We start from the raw sequence: 20,896 nt of genomic DNA on the forward strand, positions 1-20,896 counted from the left end.
TATATATATATATATATATATATATATATATATATATATATATATATATATATATATTTATATGACAATGTCAGACCACGGAGGAAAAATGAAACAGGAATTTCCTTAAGTACTTTCGTATATTATACGAAAGTACTTAAGGAAATTCTTGTTTCATTTTTCCTCCGTGGTCTGACATTGTCACATTTTTAATCACGTGTTTATTTTCGTGATATACACACATATATATATATATACATATATATATATATATATATATATATATATATATATATATATATATATATATATATATATATATATATATATATATATATATATACACACATTGAGGGTGTTACATACACTCAGGTGTTGGAAAAATAGTTAAGGTAAATATTGATGTGGTTGTATAAACAAATATATATATATATATATATATATATATATATATATATATATATATATATATATATATATATATATATATGTAGACTTTAATTAATAATACTTTATTAAATGATAAAACATTCCTCACTGCGCTCTTATTACCCTATAGTCTGAAAAGTCCTCAATAATCATAGATAAAAATATAAATAATTTGATAAACATTTTTCAGGGAGAAACTGTGTAAAAAAAATGGCCAAAAATTATACAAATATATTTATTTAATGAATATATTGAAATTATTATTTTAATTATTGCTATATTTTAGTGATTCTTGTCACTATCATTAAACTATATTTCTTATCAGTTATTGTTCAGTTAAATGTTGTTACTATTGATATATCAAATGAGGATTTAAAGTTTTGAAAAGTTTTAAATTAAGAAATCTTTCAGTGAATGTTAAGACTACTTGTAGAGGCTATAGGCCTAATGTTGCCTGAGGGTGGTTGACCTAGGCCTATACTGGCCACCCAGGTCTGACGGATGGTCTAACTAGTATGATGGATGGTCTAGTATGATGGATGGTCTAACTAGTATGATGGATGGTCTAACTAGTATGATGGATGGTCTAGTATGATGGATGGTCTAACTAGTATGATGGATGGTCTAACTAGTATGATGGATGGTCTAACTAGTATGATGGATGGTCTAGTATGATGGATGGTCTAACTAGTATGATGGATGGTCTAACTAGTATGACGGGTGGTAAGCTGGTTAAGGGGATTGTACCTGAACAATGAAGCTGCCTGGAGGATTGTATCTGAACAATGAAGCTGCCTGGGGGATTGTACCTGAACAATGAAGCTGCCTGGGGGATTGTATCTTAACAATGAAGCAGCCTGGGGATTGTACCTGAACAATGAAGCAGCGTGAGGATTGTACCTGAACAATGAGGCAGCCTGGGGATTGTATCTGAACAATGAAGCAGCCTGGGGATTGTACCTGAACAATGAAGCAGCCTGGGGATTGTATCTGAACAATGAAGCCGCCTGGGGATTGTACCTGAACAATGAAGCAGCCTGGGGATTGTACCTGAACAATGAAGCAGCTTGGGGGATTGTACCTGAACAATGCAGCAGCCTGGGGATTGTATCTGAACAATGAAGCAGCCTGGGGGATTGTACCTGAACAATGAAGCAGCCTGGGGATTGTATCTGAACAATGACGCAGCCTGAGGATTGTATCTGAGCAATGAAGCAGCCTGAGGATTGTATCTGAACAATGAAGCCGCCTGGGGATTGTACCTGAACAATGAAGCAGCCTGGGGATTGTACCTGAACAATGAAGCTGCCTGGGGATTGTACCTGAACAATGAAGCAGCCTGGGGATTGTACCTGAACAATGAAGCAGCCTGAAGGATTGTACCTGAACAATGAAGCAGCCTGGGGATTGTACCTGAACAATGAAGCAGCCTGGGGGATTGTACCGGAACAATGAAGCAGCCTTGGGATTGTATCTGAACAATGAAGCAGCCTGGGGATTGTACCTGAACAATGAAGCAGCCTGGGGATTGTACCTGAACAATGAAGCAGCCTGGGGATTGTATCTGAACAATGAACAAATCACACTATATTGCTTAAATGTTATATTAAGGGTTCATTGTTCCTATAATTGTTAATTTACAATTACTTTGTAATTGTAATTTACAATTTGTAAATTTGCGCTTTGTAAATTAATTTACAATTAATTGACAAAGCGCTGCACTTTCTGTGATATGGTCGATAATCGGGTATAACTTACCTTACAGGGCTTTCCTATCACTAACTACTTACCTAACTACCTGTTATTAACTACTTTACCTAACTACCTCTCACTAACTACCATTCAAGAGCTTATAGACGTAACTTTTACAACAAGGAAGTCAGCTCTAGCTCTCAATTCCCCGCCAACTTGCCATATATACATAACCATGTTTTATGACAAGTTTTGAATTGATTCACGGACTGCCCTAACTTTATGACGTCATCACATGATTCACGGACTACCCCTAACTTCATGACGTCACCACATGATTCAACAACTACCCTAACTACATGACGTCATCACATGATTCAACAACTACCCTAACTACATGACGTCATCACATGATTCAACGACTACCCTAACTACATGACGTCATCACATGACTCACGGACAACCCTAACTTCATGACGTCATTATATGATTTCCTAGCTTGATGACGTCACCGCTGTCACCGGGCCAGGGGGGTAACAGTCAATACAACAGTTTAACAGTAATGGTGAGTGGTCGTGAGGGCGGCGAGACGGTGGTTGACGCCAGTGTGGTATATAAGAGCATTATGGCGTGTCATGGTTAGTCTCCCCGGCCATTGAAGAATGTTATATACATTATTCACCAACCCTCCCCAGAATCACTTATCCTATAGTACATCTGATAGAAAAACAAACATCTCTTTATTTCGGGCTCTTTGTGGGTATCAATTAAATGAATACATATGGGTTTTGGTGTATTACATATTCTTCTGATGTTTTTTTATGTTGGGATATGTTGTTATAGAGCTGTTTGGTTGGAATAGTGGAATTATTAGGGTTGTGTGTATTGAGTAGATGCGGCGGAGTGGAGCCAGCTGATGGGCGTTGATCTGGTGAGAGATTGTTTACTCTCTCTCTCTCCTCCCTGTCTGCTCTGGCCTCTGCTGTCTGCCCGGCTGCTGTACCGCACTCTCACCGTGTGTAGCCAAGTGTTATGTATATATGTATATCTTTTATCGCGTGGTGTGTGATAAGGAAGGGGGAGTGGAGCCTCGTTGTATGAAACTTTCACGTGACTGCCTGACCCCCCATACCTGGGGTCCAGGTATGGACCCCAGGTATGGACCCCAACATGACCCGTAGGCGGGGTCATGTTGCCACACCTGCACCACACGTGACTTAGGGAGGTGGCTGGTGTACTGGTTATCACGTGACGCGGTTACTGATAAGGTAGAGTGGTGTCCCTGGGGCCCAGAGGCTTATCAGCGTATGGGGTGACTGGTGCCATGACTTGTGAAAGGGGGGTTGGAGAGGCTCGCTGTGTAGAGGGCACGCGGTGTGTTCGCTGGAGACTTGTCAACGGGGTGGACATGTTTACGTTCGTCGCCAGCCATACGAGAGCCCCGCTGTGTGTATCGTGCCGGCTGACTGCGGATAGTACTGCGTATCTCTTGTATTGGTACTGTATACGGTCTTGTTGGAGGAGCAAGGGAGGGAATTATCAGGGGGGAAAGTGCCAAAACCATTACGACTATATAGCACTTGGAAGGGGTCAGGATAAGGATTTGGGATGGGACGGGGGAAAAGGAATGGTGTCCCAACCACTTGTGGACGGTCGGGGATTGAACACCGACCTGCATGAAGCGAGACCGTCGCTCTACCGTCCAGTCCAAGTGGTTGGGCTCTTGTTGGATATTTTTCAGAACAGTCAATTTTGACTTATTTGGTAATGTCATAATTTTCAGTATGGGTCAATTCGTACAGTGGACAGTTTGCATGCAAATATTTATATTGCCAGTATTACCTGTAATATATGTGAGGGATGTGTATAGCCTATTATTAGTGTGTAGAAAATGGTTTGCAAATAGGTAATAAATTGGCTACAAAGTGAGAATTTCTGGACGAAATACTAATGTGCAAAATGGCATTTTAAGCAGTGTATTTAAGTTGTTAGTTGCCAACAATTTTCATTTAAAATTTGGCAGCCTGTACAATTACAAAGTTGAGTTAGGCCAGGCTAGGCATTTCTATTTTCATTAGTGCACAGTGTGTGGTAGTATTGCAGATAAAACCATATTGCTCACAAACATATTTGTGCTACTTTTGGGTAAAATGCAAATACTGTACATTATTGCTTTGTTTAAAATCTTACATTATCTAAATCCTTGACCTGATTAATATATCGAAGCAGGTTATGTACAAGAATGAAATTGTTGTTGTTCTATATTATACTGAACTTTACATGCATAATTTTGCAAAGGCTTTACTTTGTTAACTAGTAAATTAATTTTGTATATATTTTTCTTCAGACAAAGATATGCATTAGGCCCCTCTAGATCACTAGAACATCAAAGAAAAGTAAGAAATGGACTTAATAAAGACTCTTCAAGATCCACATCTTGTGGCAAGTTTCCAGCATTTCTTTGGAATACGTCGTGTGGGCACGCCAGGAAGCAACAAGAAGTATATTAATGGGGACCAGTTTGGTGGTGCTTCGGCATCTTACTCGCACACCAAAGAACCGACACCCAGCCTTACGAAGCATTACTTAAATGACCAATCACGTATACAGGGGTTACAACTTTGTAGAAAATGTGACCGGCTAACCGAGACAAAAACTCGCAAGACTCACACTCGTCAGGACTCTGCTGCAAGTGCAGCTAGTGACGGGAGCAATGGCAGTGGTAAGTGTTTCTCAGTATTAAAGCCCGAGGCGTGATTGCTAAGGATCACGTAAAACACTTGTCATGCCATTTGTTATTGTATAAAGATAATAAATCAATACAGTAGTTACAACAACTAGAATTAAGAGTATTTTATATGTTAACAGTGTTTTGTTACGCTTTGCTTCCATGTCCTGTATTATCTAATTCTGCAAATTATGACATGTTAAGCCTTGGTTTACATGTGCTTCCCAATATTAAGTGAAGCTTGGATTAGGCGATGAGTCACAATAACGTGGCTAAAGTAAGTTGACCAGACCGATTGTCACAATCGACTTGAGAATGGTCCAGGACGGACCGAAACGTCGTCGTCCCTTCACCTTCTAGTGTGTGGTTTGGTCAAGCTTGGTTTACATATACTTTACCCATATTATGGGTATATTGTGGAGATTGGATTTTCAGTATTATACTGTACAACCCTATTTATTTATATTTATTTTATTTATTTATTTATTTATTTACAAGAAGTTACATTGGGGGTTAACAGAGAATATAGAAAATAAGTTGAATTAACATTCTTGTAAAGCCACTAGCACGCATAGTGTTTCGGGCAAATTTAGAGTGAGAGATTGAAAGGTACAGTGATTATAAATATGTAATATAAACTTTTTGGGTCACTGCTTCAGTGCATCAAACATAGACACAGCTGCATTCATACCAAGGAGCAGTGCCTAAAGAAATCTGCTTTGCTTCTCTTTGTTTTACTATATATTTTTTAATGTTTTAGGCCAAAAATAAAAGTAGCTGCATGGCCCTAAAGCTAACCAGCTAACCACCAACCAGTTAGACCAGCTAACTGGTCTGATCTAGTTGGTTGTCAGACCAGCTAACAACCAACCCTAAAGTAGGGTTGGTTGTTAGCTGGTCCAGTTTTAAATCATGTGAATATTACCTATACAGTATTGTACAGCTAAATTCACATTTGTTTGACTGATTTGTACACAGGCCTTGAAAAAGACACTTTAGTTTACACCATGTTTTAAAAGGAGATTTAATAAGTGTATTGAACAGGCAGGTCGTGGATGAGCATGCTGCTTGGGGAGAACACGGGAGGAACTGAAGGAAGTATGGAGGAAGACAATACTGCCTCCGAGGCAGAACCGGAGGAAAACGCCTATAGGATTAAGGACAGGTGAGGCTTTCTGGGTGAAATTTATATTACTCAATGCTCATAAGTCAATATTTTATATTGTGGCATAAGTTGCATGACAAAATTAACTTTAATGCAGCCCTTTATAGAAGATAGTGTGTGTGTCTAGAGTAGAAGTTTGAGTTTAGATGAGAAGTTGTGTGTATGTGTGTCGGGTGTTTGCCAGACAGCCAGTGACCCGAGCTGTGGTTAGGGTTATCTTGAGGTTATCTTGAGATGATTTCGATGTTTTAGTGTCCCCACGGCCCGGTCTTTGACCAGACCTCCACCCCCAGGAAGCAGCCTGTGACAGCTGACTAACACCCAGGTACCTATTTACTGCTAGGTAACAGGGGCATAGTGTGAAAGAAACTCTGCCCATTGTTTCTCGCAGGCGCCCGGGATCGAACCCGGGACCTCAGGATCACAAGTCCAGCGTGCTTTCCGCTCGGCCGACCGGCTGTGGGCTGAGCTTCCATCCCAAGAGTAATGAATTTGGCCGAACACCACTATTATTTCTGGGGTGAATATTTGTTAGTACAGTATATACTTTCATGTTATTTTTGTTCAGGTCTTATTATTTTGTGTGTGTGTAACGTTACAAATTAAAGATGAATAATAGCAGGCAACTATCCAGAAGCAAAAAGAGCTTGTGTGCATGCTAGCGTTGAAAATAAAAACTAAAACAATATACAGTACAATACTGTATTTAAAACTGTCCAATTTAAAAGAATCTTTATTGTTCTAAGTGGGAGAATGTTTGAAAACTATATACAGTATAGAATATTATGATAACAATGCTGATACATTATATGATTGGCAGTGAATTACCTAAACGCCAGGAAATGCCGTTTAGGCACTTTTTAAGAGCTATAAACTTTATTACATTGCACTTCTGTCAGTTTACATAAATTTATTAATCCTACTTGTCTAGTTCGCTTTATATATCAGATAAATAAGGTGTAAATGTTTTGTCCTTTTTTTTCAAATGTTTTCTGAACAGCTGCGAGATTATTAAGGCTAGTTTTTATTTTACATGGTTAACCATTAACAAAGTTTTAGAATAAAGCCAAGTGTGGGTGTATTCTCATTTGAATTGTCTTCTGTTTGGGGTCTTTCAGTACTAAGAAAGTCATCTTCCTTCATTTAAGTGTGTTGCATCGAGAATCTCTCCTCCTCGGTGCAACCTAATTGTTGCTACATTGCAAACACTGATGATGATGTGCAACTTCAGTTTACCTTCAACTATACTGTGTTGAAGTACTTAACAGTGTAGGAAAATGTGTTTCATTTGCACTCTTAAAGTTCCTAGCTGTCCACATGATTTGTTAGTCCTAACTGAATATTTATGTGGAATTTTTATACTTAAACATTTATTATATATAATTGGCTGTTAATATTGACTATTCCAAATTGATGGTTCTCTTGTATTGTGTAGGGTGTTACTTTTTAACATGTAACCGAGTCAGTTTCAGGCTTAATAACTACAGTATATAAAATGGAAAAAGCATAAATATCTAATCGGCTAATGAAAATTTATTATTTGCTGAATCAGATCGAATTCTGCCAAGCCAATATCAAGACCTTCACTTTGCTTGAATGCTTCATTATTATTTCCATTCTTGCGGAGTTGTTGTATCAGTGAGCCATTGGTTTTATTATGTACTGTGTATTCTCACAAGTTTATAGATTATTAATAACCCATCTCTCACACATGAAAGTGATGATGCTTTGGTCTGTCAGCCACATTATCGTGCATATTATCTGTTTATCGATTATTGTTTTATTATTGTTGGTTTTAGAGAGCATTCTTACACTTGCCGATAATGCCATGTACAGTGGTACCTCGGAATAAGAGTGTTCCTGTATACGAGTTTTTCGGAATACGAGCAGGAGTTGCTCAGAAAATTTGCCTCGGAAAGCGTGTAGTGTTGATACGCGTACAGGGCGACTAGTGCGTGGTGGCACGACGATCGCGCCTCAGTTTACTAGTGCCTCGCGCCCAGTGACTATCCCGTCTGAATTCTTCACAAGGATTTACAGTTTTTTGTCAGATTTTTAGCCATTTGAGTATAAAAGTTGTTATTATATATCTCTCCATGGGTCCCAAGAAAGCCAGTGGTAAGGTTCAACCTAAGAAAATAGTTGTTAGTAGAGGCAGTAGAGGATGTCCCTTCTTCATTAAGAAAATGTGTGAAGTATGGGAAGAACTGCAAAGTTTTGTTGAAAAAACTCACCCAGATAAAGGTGTAGCAGGCCATTGCATTGACCTTTTAAATGACAATGTGATGTCTTACTACAGACAAGTGTTAAAATGTAGGGAAAAACAAGTGTCTTTAGACAGATTCTTAGTAAGACAAGCAAGCAGTGAGCCACAAGCAGGTCCTAGTGGTATGCAGGCAAAACTTGCCAGAGAGTGCACACCAGTGAAGTCCTCACTGCCTGATGTTATAATGGAAGGGGACTCCCCTTCCAAACAGTAACACCTCTCCTCCTCCCGCCTCCTCACCCTTTTTCATACGCCAACAGCAGTCATCATCAAGGGTAAGTAATAACTTTGTTTTGTAGGTTTATTTAGATGAATTAGGTATAAAATTTAGTTTGAAGTGAGGTTTTTGGGTAGTCAGGAACGGATTAATTCATTTCCCATTATTTCTTATGGGGAAATTAGCTTCGGATTACGAGTTTTCGGAATACGTGCCGTCTTCAGGAACGGATTAAACTCTTAAACCGAGGTACCCTTCTATTATTACAGTATTAAGCAAATAAGCTATAGATATGCAATGTTATTTACTGTGCATTCTTTCAGGTTTTGGTGCCATCTCCTCTACCATCTCTTCTTTTTTGCAACGAGCTTGGGTGGAGAACTGTTCTACTCGGTGTTCTTCTGCTTCTGGTCGTGGAATGTGGATGGGGCCGTGTTACGGAGGGTGATGGTCATATGGATGATCACCATGTATATTGGTGAGCAGTGACATTTTGATTTTTCTGAAATGTTTAACCTTACAGATTAATGTGTGAATTTAATACAAAAAAAATATATATACTGTATACTGCGCTTTATTTTTTGTTAACAGTGGTTTGTGTTTATATGGAATGGCCTCCCTCGGTGTTTCTTGTGATTCACTGTCAGGTCTGTGCGTGTTGTTTCTCATTAATGGCTTATTAGTGGGTGCTGAACCCTCCCATCGGTAGTGCTAGTCAGCTGGGTCATCTTTGGTACTCTATCTTGGAGGTGTAAATTGTGCCCGTTATCTTGGAGGGTGTATAATGTGCACGTTATCTTGGAGGGTGTAAAATGTGCAAGTTATCTTGGAGGGTGTATAATGTGCCCGTTATCTTGGAGGGTGTATAATGTGCACGTTATCTTGGAGGGTGTATAATGTGCACGTTATCTTGGAGGGTGTATAATGTGCACGTTATCTTGGAGGGTGTATAATGTGCACGTTATCTTGGAGGGTGTATAATGTGCACGTTATCTTGGAGGGTGTATAATGTGCACGTTATCTTGGAGGGTGTAAAATGTGCACGTTATCTTGGAGGGTGTAAAATGTGCACGTTATCTTGGAGGGTGTAAAATGTGCACGTTATCTTGGAGGGTGTAAAATGTGCACGTTATCTTGGAGGGTGTAAAATGTGCACGTTATCTTGGAGGGTGTATTAAAATGTATTAAATGTATTAAATTAAAATGTTTTGAATATTAAAATATTCAAAATATGAACACTACTAAAATATTTAAGTTTATATATATGTATATGAGTATTATGTATATGTGTAGGTAAAGATGCTAAAACAGCAAGAGTGACCAGCTTCTTGATGCTGCGTATTTCCTTACATCAGGACAAGCGCTAAAAGACATCTTGAAAGTGCCTCGGCCAGCTTCTCCACCGGTAATTCGTCTCGACCCGAGGTGGCAGTTAGAGTATGGTCTACCGTCCACGCATGCTATGGTGGGCGCGGCCATGCCGTTCTCCATTCTCATTCTCACGTTGAACCGTTACCAAGTACGTATTGACTGCCGTGTCGTTCTGATTCGAAGTTGGTAATTATCAAAAGAAGGCACCTATCCGAGGAGGCCTGATTCTGATTAGAAGGTTTCTGTTATTTGTTTGTGTTTCCTATATAATACTTAATTTTCTTGTTGGTTTTGTTAAATAACATTTGCTCAACTTGTTCTGATACTCTTATTTGTTTAATTATTTTTTTTTTTGTATATTTTTGCACCGAGCAGAAAATAATAGTGCGTGGCAGTTAAATAGATATGTTTTTTTTGTGATAGCTATTTTCCAAGGTTTAATTGACGTGAGAGGGCCAATTACTGACATAATTTACACTGGAGAGCCAATTATTGATTTAATTTACATGTAATTTACATTTAGTGACCTGCTGCAGTTTACATGTGTAATTTACACCACGGGGGCCAGTTAGTGACCTGTAGTTTACACCAGTACAGTACTGTATTTGTGAAATATCGGAATTGCAAATAATTTTGATCTGTCTGTTTCAATTTCTTCTAATTAATGTGGCATTATCTGCTCTTACTTAAACATCTTAAATAGTTGTATACCTTCTTCCTCTAATCTCGCTCTTAATACACACAGTGTATGCTGGTGGATAAGACACACCTATTTTCGCCGATAGTTTGTGGGAACAATGCACTAAGTAGTGTTCCGGCTTGGTGCTGCCTTTTTTGATAATTACTTGTAGGGAAAGCAATTTTATCATGTTTCACCATTACATTTATTGAAAGTGATGTGAGGAAAGCTTAATTGGTCCCACAAGCATGGAATCTCAGGGTATCGCAGGTCTCCCCTTCAACAGCGCTGATACCTGACAAAGTCAGAGTACTTGTCATGACTTTGGAAGCTCTCACGTATAGTTTTATGTCTGACTTTGTCAAGCCAGACTGTTAGTGTTGGTTGTTAAGTGAAGTAGATACCATAGTCAAGATATATTGCATACTTATCTATGCTGAAACTTTGGGCATAACCTTACTGAAATCAAGAGAAGTCATAAGCACTTGTCTGTCACTAACCGTATATAATATCGACGCAAGTAACGTAGCAAGTTGGTAAAGTAAAAAAAAATAAAATACTGAAACTTGGTACATTTGTAATAGATGAAATATTTTATGGTTTTGTTCACTGAAATTCAGAATGCTGTATTGTAGTGTTATTCCACTGAGCTGCACCATTTGATGCATTATTTACTTATTTTTAATAGTTATTATATGCTAAATTATTTAATTTTTATTTTCTAGTTGGATTGGGGTTGGGGATTGGCTATTGCAGTTACTTGGTGTACGTGTGTGTGTCTGTCCAGACTCTATCTGGGAATGCATTCCGTTTTGGTAAGTCACATTGTCTGCGCTATACTACAGTATATTTAAGTTCTTACGTACATTCTTAAAGTGATGATAATTTGCCATATCTGATTTCTGCTGACGTTTTCTTGAATAATAGTTCAGTAAACGGTATTATCAGTTAACTGTGAGATGTTTGAAATATAATAATACATTTGTTTGTAGTCCTGAACATTTTTAAAGGCACTAATGTATATGCCAGTTGACATTTTCTGAATGTGTTTGACATAGGATGTGTTGTGTGGTCTGATGCTGGTGACTGTGTTGTTAGTGATGATCTTGCCCTGGGTGGATGTCCTTGACCACCTGGCTCTCACCCACCCGGCCTCTCCCCTCATTTCCTTCACACTGACCGTCGCCATGGTTGTCTGCTACCCTGCCACTGATCGCTGGACGCCTGCCAGGTAATGTATGCGTACCTTACCTTGAGGTTACCTTGAGGTACTTCCGGGGCTTAGTGTCCCCGCGGCCCGGTCGTCGACCAGGCTTCCTGGTTGCTGGACTGGTCAACCAGGCTGTTGGACGCGGCTGCGAGCAGCCTGACGTATGAGTCACAGCCTGGTTGATCAGGTATCCTTTGGAGGTGCTTATCCAGTTCTCTCTTGAACACTGTGAGAACACTGCATAACTGAAATGTCATTTTTCAAAATGGGAAAACAATAGATTTTGACTTTGAGTTGTTTGGTTTGTTACAAGTTGTTTGATTCGAGCTTTTAGTTTACAAAGAATTGTTAGAAGACTTTGTTTATGGGTGTCAACAATCAAATTTCAATTATTCATAATTAAAAATCATGCGGTTAAATCCCAGTACTATACCATTACTGTATATAAATAACCAATATATTAATCATAATACTAAACAAATGAAAATAACAAAATGATCATTACAGTACAACCTCTATTCAATGAACTTTATGGGATCAACCCCAATTTGTTGCAGTGTGGGATTCGTTACAACTGAAGATGCCTCCAAGATTCGTTTCCCCATGCCGTATGGGCTTATTTCACTTAGTGAAATTTTAATTTCAACTTATAATAGACTATTAAATGAACTTGTCTGCAAAAATTTAACCACATCTAACTTATTTCTCATACCCCCCATCTCAAAGCTCGTTTTGATAGGTAGCTGGGGACGAATCTGAGTGAACGAAAACCTTGCCAACTCAAAATGAAAACAGACTATAGAATTTGCTTTTAAATACTGTATCATCAATAAGTTTTCCAAGGTTCCAACTGTTTCTTGCAATACTGTATTGAGTATATCTACAAAAATCATCAAAAAACATGATAGGAGACATATTAATATTGCCATTCATAACCTGATCAGTCCACGGTCATGGGGGACTGATTTCACCGAGCGAAATTTTAATTTCAACATGTCATGTGAAGGACAACTACCAAAAGGAAACCTGCCCGTAAACAGACTTAACTACATCTAGCATATTTCTCATGCCCTCACCTTGAAACCTCATTTTTGAAGAAAAGAGGACCCATATTTCTAACTGAAAACCAGGGAATCTCAAACTAAAATGAAACATATAATTTGGTTTTAAATATGCTCAATGACATTCCCAAGGCCCAACTTGTAAAGTTGTAACCATCTACAAAAATAATTTAAAACATAATTGGAGTCATATTTATTACCGTTCACCCAACAGAAACAATTCCAAAATGCCCAACGAAAATGCCAAGCGAAAATCATTAAAACATGATTGGATTCATATTAGTGTTATCATTTATATCAAATATATTCCACCCTCTTTGGGTTGATTTCCCAAAGTCAAATGAATGAAATTGTAATTTCCACTCGTCATATGAAGGACAATCACCAAAACAACCTGTCTGTAAAGAGACTTGACCACATCTAGCACCTTTCGTACACCCAAGCCTCAAAATCTCTCTTTCAAAGGAAAAGGCCCCTTATTTTACTGAATGAAAACCTCTGCAACTGGAAATATAGAAAAAAGAGCCATAGAATTTGGGTTTAGATATACTCAAGTGGTTAAATGGTTAAATACTTGGTTTTTAAATATGCTAAATATTCCCAAGGCCCCCAACTATTTCTTATAATGGTTCCTCCATCTGTAAACTCGGTCTCAACATCCTTAGGAAATCTACACATCTCCCACTTCTTGTTCATCAAATCTAGTGGGTAAATCCGGCATGGAAAGTATACGTTCCAACCAGAAATTCGTTGAATTGAAGTTCCACTGCACTTTGTTTTCCACTTTACTGTGGTAAGGAGGAATCAGCTCAGGATAAAAGGGGAACACACACACACATATAATATTTGTTCATTAAGTTAAGAATGCATCATTTCCACAGATCTGTACTGTGGAGTTGAATATTACAGTTTGTGTTCAGTACTAGTACTACGTCACTGAACTAGTACTTACTGATGTTGTAAAAAAAATCATATGCATTTTCCAATTTTGTACATAAAATAATTTTGTTCCTGACTGGGAGTTTATCTAGTGGTGTACTTAGGCTTTCTGCAGTCCTTATGTAAATTTGTTAGTGCCAAGTTCCTGTTCAAAATATTACATCTCAAATTGTTCTCAGTGATAAGTTTGAATTAAAAAAAAGATACTTCCAATTCACTTCACAATATTAAGAGGAGCCATCAACATAAAAGCTGCCTGGGATCTGTAAACTTGGAACACACTCCTTTTGTTTTGTAAGAATGAAGCTAGAGTGATTGACATAATTTTGAGACAACTGGTTACTAAAAATTCTTCGTTTAACATTTATATTTATATTTTGAGACAACTGGTTACTAAAAATTCTTCGTTTAACATTTATATTTATATTTTGAGACAACTGGTTACTAAAAATTCTTCGTTTGACATTTATATTTATATTTTAGGGGCGACACTACTGTTATTGTTGGCGTTGGGTGTGGTTCGCTCCTAGGATCATGGGCTAACTACCAGCTGGGAATTATTAGAGAGCCATCGTTACCCCCACCATACAGTGTCATCTGGCCAACGCTTAACATGATCGGACTTTCACTTCTACGCACGATACTTGGGCTCGTCATCATTTTGGCTGTGAAGGCAATTTTTAAGTCCCTCTCTTTTGCCACCATTTGTGCATTGCTGCAAGTAAGTAGCAATTTTTTGTGTTCATCTATGAGGTTAAAAACTGAAACAGGTTATTTCACATCCTTTTTGCTTATGAGTAAGATGGAAGTTTGCCAGATACAGCTATTGGCCTAAGACTCAAAGCTACTCTTTAGCAGAACTAGAAATTGAAATATGTTTATTGAGGTATAAATACACACAAAGGAATGAAGTAGCTCAAACTATTCTCACCCCGTTCAGTACAACATGTTCACATATATATATATATATATATATATATATATATATATTATTAAATATGACCGAAAAAGTAAGATTAATAATTCTAACACGAATTTTCTCAATCTTTCGTACATTACGCTTCACTGTTGGAGGTAAATCAAAAATCACTTCTCCAAAATTCATTTTTATTTCTAGTCTGACGCGACACGGGCGCGTTTCGTAAAACTTATTACATTTTCAAAGACTTCACAAATACACAACTGATTAGAACTTACGTCTCTCTGATATTATATCTACATTTGAGTGAGGTGGGAAGGGTGATGTGGCATTAACACAAGACAGAACAGGAGGGGATATTAATAGGGTATTAAAAGTATCAACACAAGACAGAACAGAAACAATGGGTATTGAATAGAAGTGTTTGTAGAAAGCCTATTGGTCCATATTTCTTGATGCTTCTATATTGGAGCGGAGTCTTGAGGTGGGTAGAATATAGTTGTGCAATAATTGGCTGTTGATTGCTGGTGTTGACTTCTTGATGTGTAGTGCCTCGCAAACGTCAAGCCGCCTGCTATCGCTGTATCTATCGATGATTTCTGTGTTGTTTACTAGGATTTCTCTGGCGATGGTTTGGTTATGGGAAGAGATTATATGTTCCTTAATGGAGCCCTGTTGCGACAGGGCTCCATTAAGGAACATATAATCTCTTCCCATAACCAAACCATCGGCAGAGAAATCCTAGTAAACAACACAGAAATCATCGATAGATACAGCGATAGCAGGCGGCTTGACGTTTGCGAGGCACTACACATCAAGAAGTCAACACCAGCAATCAACAGCCAATTATTGCACAACTATATTCTACCCACCTCAAGACTCCGCTCCAATATAGAAGCATCAAGAAATACGGACCAATAGGCTTTCTACAAACACTTCTATTCAATACCCATTGTTTCTGTTCTGTCTTGTGTTGATACTTTTAATACCCTATTAATATCCCCTCCTGTTCTGTCTTGTGTTAATGCCACATCACCCTTCCCACCTCACTCAAATGTAGATATAATATCAGAGAGACGTAAGTTCTAATCAGTTGTGTATTTGTGAAGTCTTTGAAAATGTAATAAGTTTTACGAAACGCGCCCGTGTCGCGTCAGACTAGAAATAAAAATGAATTTTGGAGAAGTGATTTTTGATTTACCTCCAACAGTGAAGCGTAATGTACGAAAGATTGAGAAAATTCGTGTTAGAATTATTAATCTTACTTTTTCGGTCATATTTAATAATATATGTCTACAGGAAAGACTGCTACCAAAATATACTAATATATATATATATATATATATATATATATATATATATATATATATATATATATATATATATATATATATATATATATATATATATATATATATATATATATATATAATGAACAAATATATATATAAATGAACAAATCCAAAAGGGCCGTGACGAGGATTCGAACCTGCATCAGAGAGTATCCCAGACGCTGCCTTGTGGATTTGTTCATTTGATGCATCACGCAATTGTGATTTCTGTGTGTAATGAAGTAAGGGCGAAGAGGGAGAACAGCCTATTGACATAGCTCGAGTGCATGGGGGGTGTTGTGTAAAAACCCTGGTTTGTGCCTCGGAGAGGCTGCAGGATCCAGTAAGTTCAGTAGAACTTCGGTTTCAACCCTTTTGACCATGTCATAGCTCAGTCGATTAAGGCAGCGTCTGGGAAACTCTCGGACGCAGGTTCGAATTCTCATCACGGCCCTTGTGGATTTGTTCATTTGATGCATCACGCAATTGTGATTTCTGTGTGTATATATACAGTATAAAAATAATACACAACACAAACAATAAGCATATTACCGAACATTCTAAGTGATATACATTTCTTCGCAGAAGTAGACTAACTATTTTTGCAAGCCCCATTTATTGTTAAAATGTCTGATAGATGATTAGCTTCAGTATGGTACAGTCCTATTAACAGTTAACCATTTCGTTTTTTCAGACGGCACCCAAAAAAATTTCATTCCATTTCAATTTTAAGTGCCCCTTGTCCCATTTGTGCTGGATAATAGATCGGTGACTGTAATGTAATTAAAAAAAAAATCTGAGTTTGTGTATATTCAATTCAACACTGTGATGCGGATGGTGATGGGTTTGAAATGGCCAGCTATGTGTTCCAGCCCAAGATGTTATCTAACTATGTAGTGGATTTGATATATTGTGTGCATTTTAATAATAATTATTATGAGCTGTAATTATATTACATTATAATGGTTACATGTCTTTACCAATATGTGGCAAACTTTTTTTTTTTCAGGTGAAAGCAGAAGACTACATGAACAAGACTGGTGGCATCACTGTTCGTCGTCGTCTCGTTGTCGAGCTGTTCTACAAGTTCATTACGTACATTGCGATTGGGTTCACAGTTGTCTACACGAGCCCAATGGCATTCCGTCTCATTGGCATAGAGAGGCCTACATTTTATACGGAAATTTAACTGGGTAAGATCTAATCCCATCACAGTATAATTACAGCATAATTAAAATTGTGTGTTATTAAAAAAATCTAATTTATATGTATATAACAATGTTACAGTTGTTTGTATATACAGCATATTTTGAGTCTTTGTTTATATATATATATATATATGTACACAGTTATAAAAACATGTGGGTCATTAGTAAACTCATAATAATAATAGTGGAAAGACTGTTCTGTATATAAGTACTGTAGTAGATTTAATATTTAGCAGACTTTTATAATATTGTTTCTTATAATAATAATAATAATAATAATAATGAGTTTGACTAAATATTAAAACAAAAATTATCGTCAAAACATTAAATATTTTAAGGACGAAAAGTCGGCTGTTCTATATTTTGTATACAAATAGCATGTAATTTTGTATAGCTATATAATTCTATTTTGATTATCACGGTAAAATATTACACTCATGAGTTATTGATTGATTTTTTCACAAGTAGAAAGTACCGTATTCGCAGTACAGTATTGAAACGGTACTGTGTAGTAACACTTGTGTTAATGAAGATGTATGCACGTAGGTCAACACACGTAGGTCAATACCGAGAGTTTCAGGGTTTCACTCACTTGTGATTACAAGATCACGGATCTTTGCCTTTTGGTGTGACTACTACTGTGTAGCATGTCACAGTAGAATCTCAAGCTCAGAGTCTATTCTTATTTAAATGATAATACTTTATATATATTGTAGATAGAGATAATAAAAGTTGGAAAATGATAGCACTGCTGATGTGAGACAGCAGCCATTTTACCCAGAGTCAGGAGTGGACGTTAAGCTCGTGTTACTCGTGGATTATTTTACCCAGAGTCAGGAGTGAACGTTAAGCTCGTGTTACTCATGGATTATTTTACCCAGAGTCAGGAGTGGACGTTAAGCTCGTGTTACATGTGGATTATTTTACCCAGAGTCAGGAGTGGACGTTAAGCTCGTGTCACTCGTGGACTATTTTACCCAGAGTCAAGAGTTAAGTTACACACTGTTAAGCGCGTGTTGTTCATGGTTTATAACATCCTGCCTTCGCAATTTAGCCTGCTTGGTGGCTAAAGCAAACTGCCATAATATAATATTTTTGTTCTGGGACAAAGAAAGTCTTGCCTGTAACCCATTTGTAGTTGGCCTTCAGCCTAAGTACAGTAGCTTTCAAATTATTTTCAAGTCCTAGTTGTATATTGCACTTAAATTTTAAACTCATTATCGTACTTTTAAAAAAGTCTAAATAATACTTTGCACTTTGTACTAAAAATTTGTATTTCATGAGTTATTACATGAAATTGTAACATTTTTATATTGAAATGTTAATAATTATTTTTCCCATCGTAGATGTGATGCTTTGCCTGTATGGTGTCTAGTCTCTGTTTCAGAATTGCAAGGGTTTTATTATTAATTTATGCACGTTAAGTGTACTAGCAAAAATTAATTGAGATACTGAATTACAAATCCACTTTCTTATATCGAGTAAAATAATAAACAATGATTGTTTATCACAATCGACTTGAGAATGGTCCAGGACGGACCGAAACGTCGTCGTCCCTTCACTTTTTAGTGTGTGGTTCGTTCAACATATTTCAGCCACGTTATTGTGACTCCCCGTAACAAAAGGTTAGAGCATTTAAGTGTGTTTTGAGTGCAACATATAAAATAAGAGTCCAGCAAGAGTCAACACCAACAAGGCCAGGACTATGGTTCATATTGGGCATGTTCATGAGAGCTAATTCAACAAGCATTTGTGTATAGAAGTGGGAAAGAGTCCCTAACATCACAGAAGAAATTGTTGTTTGTGTCTGCAGACTTTACACTTCTTTCGTGCTCTTTTGGTCTTGTCATTCAGTGAATAGCCAGTTTCACCAAAGTATTGGGGAGGACAAGAGGAACAGGAAATAAAATAAACTCCAGCAGGAGTAGTGTGAACTGGATTACTATGAAGTGTTGGTTTGTTAAAACCTGAGCTTTATCTGAGAAGGACAAAGGATATTAGTGAGATTTTGAGTGCAGATATGATAGGAAGGCACAGCACAATGTTTCTAGTACAGTATTGGAAGTATAGCTTGAGAATAGGTACAATTGATAAAATTTAAGAGATAATGAAGGCAAGAGAAAGAAAGATTTGTGAAAAAAAGATGTGATGGCCAAAACTATTCATTAGAAACTGAAGAAACCGTGTTTCATTCCGTCTTGGACCGATGTTTCAGTTTCTGGTGTGTGGTTTGGTCCTCATTATTGTGACTCATCGTCTGCATAAAGAAGAGAAATTTGAGAATAAAGAAACTGGGGGTCACTGATGTGTACGGCCTGGAGAAAGAGGGAGACGAGAACACTTTTCTTACGAGAAGGCAGATAGTAGACAAAGAAGTAACCACATTCCATTGTGGACAAGCTTATGGTAGAAAGAGAAGCCAGACCCACAACTGTTGACATGTTAGTTAACCGACTGCTAGGAAAGGAAGGAGAGCATTAGATTTCCAATCATCTTTGAAACATTGAATGGAAGTTTTTTTTTTTTTTTTTTTTTTTTTTTTAGAAAAAAAAGAGGTTCGAAGCCTAGTCACAAGGCCTAAGAGCAAATATATCAACAACATAGCAAATCCAGAGAAAGAGAGAAAGGGACAAGTATCAATAGTTGGAAGAAGAACAGTTTCAAAGTACAGTATTTCATATAGAGATTGGCAAGAACAGGAATCCTACACTACACTATTGTCTGGGATGCACCCGGACGCAGGTTCGAATCCTCGTCACGGCCCTTGTGGATTTGTTCAGGAATCCTGCACTTTTTTTGGGTGGATGGATTGGTATAACCATTTCCTATATTGCTGCTCTTATTTTCTTTAGGCTGCTGCCTTTTTACCCCATGAAAGTAGGAAACAAAAGAACAATAATGCTTGAATAGAGTATTTATTACACATGCGAGATGGTTTTAATTTGTAACTGGCATAGGTATGTTTGCAGTCTCTAGTCAGTGGCTTATTTATTTTCTAATATAGGTGCTTGATAGTACTCAATATTTGAATGGTATATATCACATTACATTTTGATCTGAATGGGTGACTTGTAAGGAAGCTGTGATTCATGCTTGTACATCAATGTTGATTTGTAATGTCTTCAGGCTGAATTTTGATGTTTTCTTACAAGCATCCTTGATATTTGTGAAACTGATGTGTAACTTAATGTCATCCGAGTGCATCTTTCAGTGAAAACACGAACTACGGTACTTTGGATCTTAATCAAAATATGATTGTTGGAGAAATAGTGCTCTTGTTGCAGGGTAGAGGGTGATATGTCACTGGTTTCAAATACCTAGTTACTGTCTATTAGAAGTGGTTAACATGTTTTTATGAAAGCAAAAAATTAAATGTAATGTAATTTCAGTTGTAACTGAAACTGCTTTTAAGATTTTTTTTTTAACGTTCTGTGGGACCCAATGAAGCGGGTAGTGTTTTACTTTTGTATAAGCATTACAGTACTTTTTTCTGTTACTGTAGTTTCATGTGATAAAAGGGCTGTTGTTGCCGAGATATTTATAATTCTGTCATGTAAGGAAGACATTGAGGGATATATAATTACTGAACAAAAATATTCTGACCCAATTATAATAAAGTTTTGTAAGGACACTTCATTTTGTAATATTTATAAATATCACAGTGGCTATTGAATTACTGATTAAAGTCTTTATTCTTAATAA

General features: G+C 37.3%; 1 protein-coding gene across 3 annotated transcripts; it reads left to right on the forward strand.

Annotated features, from left to right (window-relative positions):
- The first annotated feature begins 2,668 nt into the window (after window positions 1-2,668).
- On the forward strand, window positions 2,669-20,896 carry LOC123758278 (sphingosine-1-phosphate phosphatase 2). 3 transcript variants are annotated; one of them, XM_069322545.1, is made up of 9 exons: window positions 2,669-2,738; window positions 4,448-4,822; window positions 5,873-5,993; window positions 8,800-8,954; window positions 9,832-9,995; window positions 11,252-11,341; window positions 11,585-11,757; window positions 14,220-14,457; window positions 16,996-20,896. In XM_069322545.1, the coding sequence occupies exons 2-9, from the start codon at window positions 4,504-4,506 to the stop codon at window positions 17,173-17,175; spliced, it is 1,440 nt and encodes a 479-aa protein (XP_069178646.1). In that variant the 5' UTR covers window positions 2,669-2,738; window positions 4,448-4,503; the 3' UTR covers window positions 17,176-20,896. The 3 variants fall into 3 exon arrangements, with proteins under 3 accessions (XP_069178646.1, XP_045598414.1, XP_045598413.1); XM_045742458.2 differs by lacking the exon at window positions 2,669-2,738 and adding an exon at window positions 2,979-3,115; XM_045742457.2 differs by lacking the exon at window positions 2,669-2,738 and adding an exon at window positions 3,370-3,597.

Source organism: Procambarus clarkii, chromosome 11, assembly GCF_040958095.1.
Source record: "Procambarus clarkii isolate CNS0578487 chromosome 11, FALCON_Pclarkii_2.0, whole genome shotgun sequence".
In the NCBI taxonomy this organism is placed as follows: domain Eukaryota; kingdom Metazoa; phylum Arthropoda; class Malacostraca; order Decapoda; family Cambaridae; genus Procambarus; species Procambarus clarkii.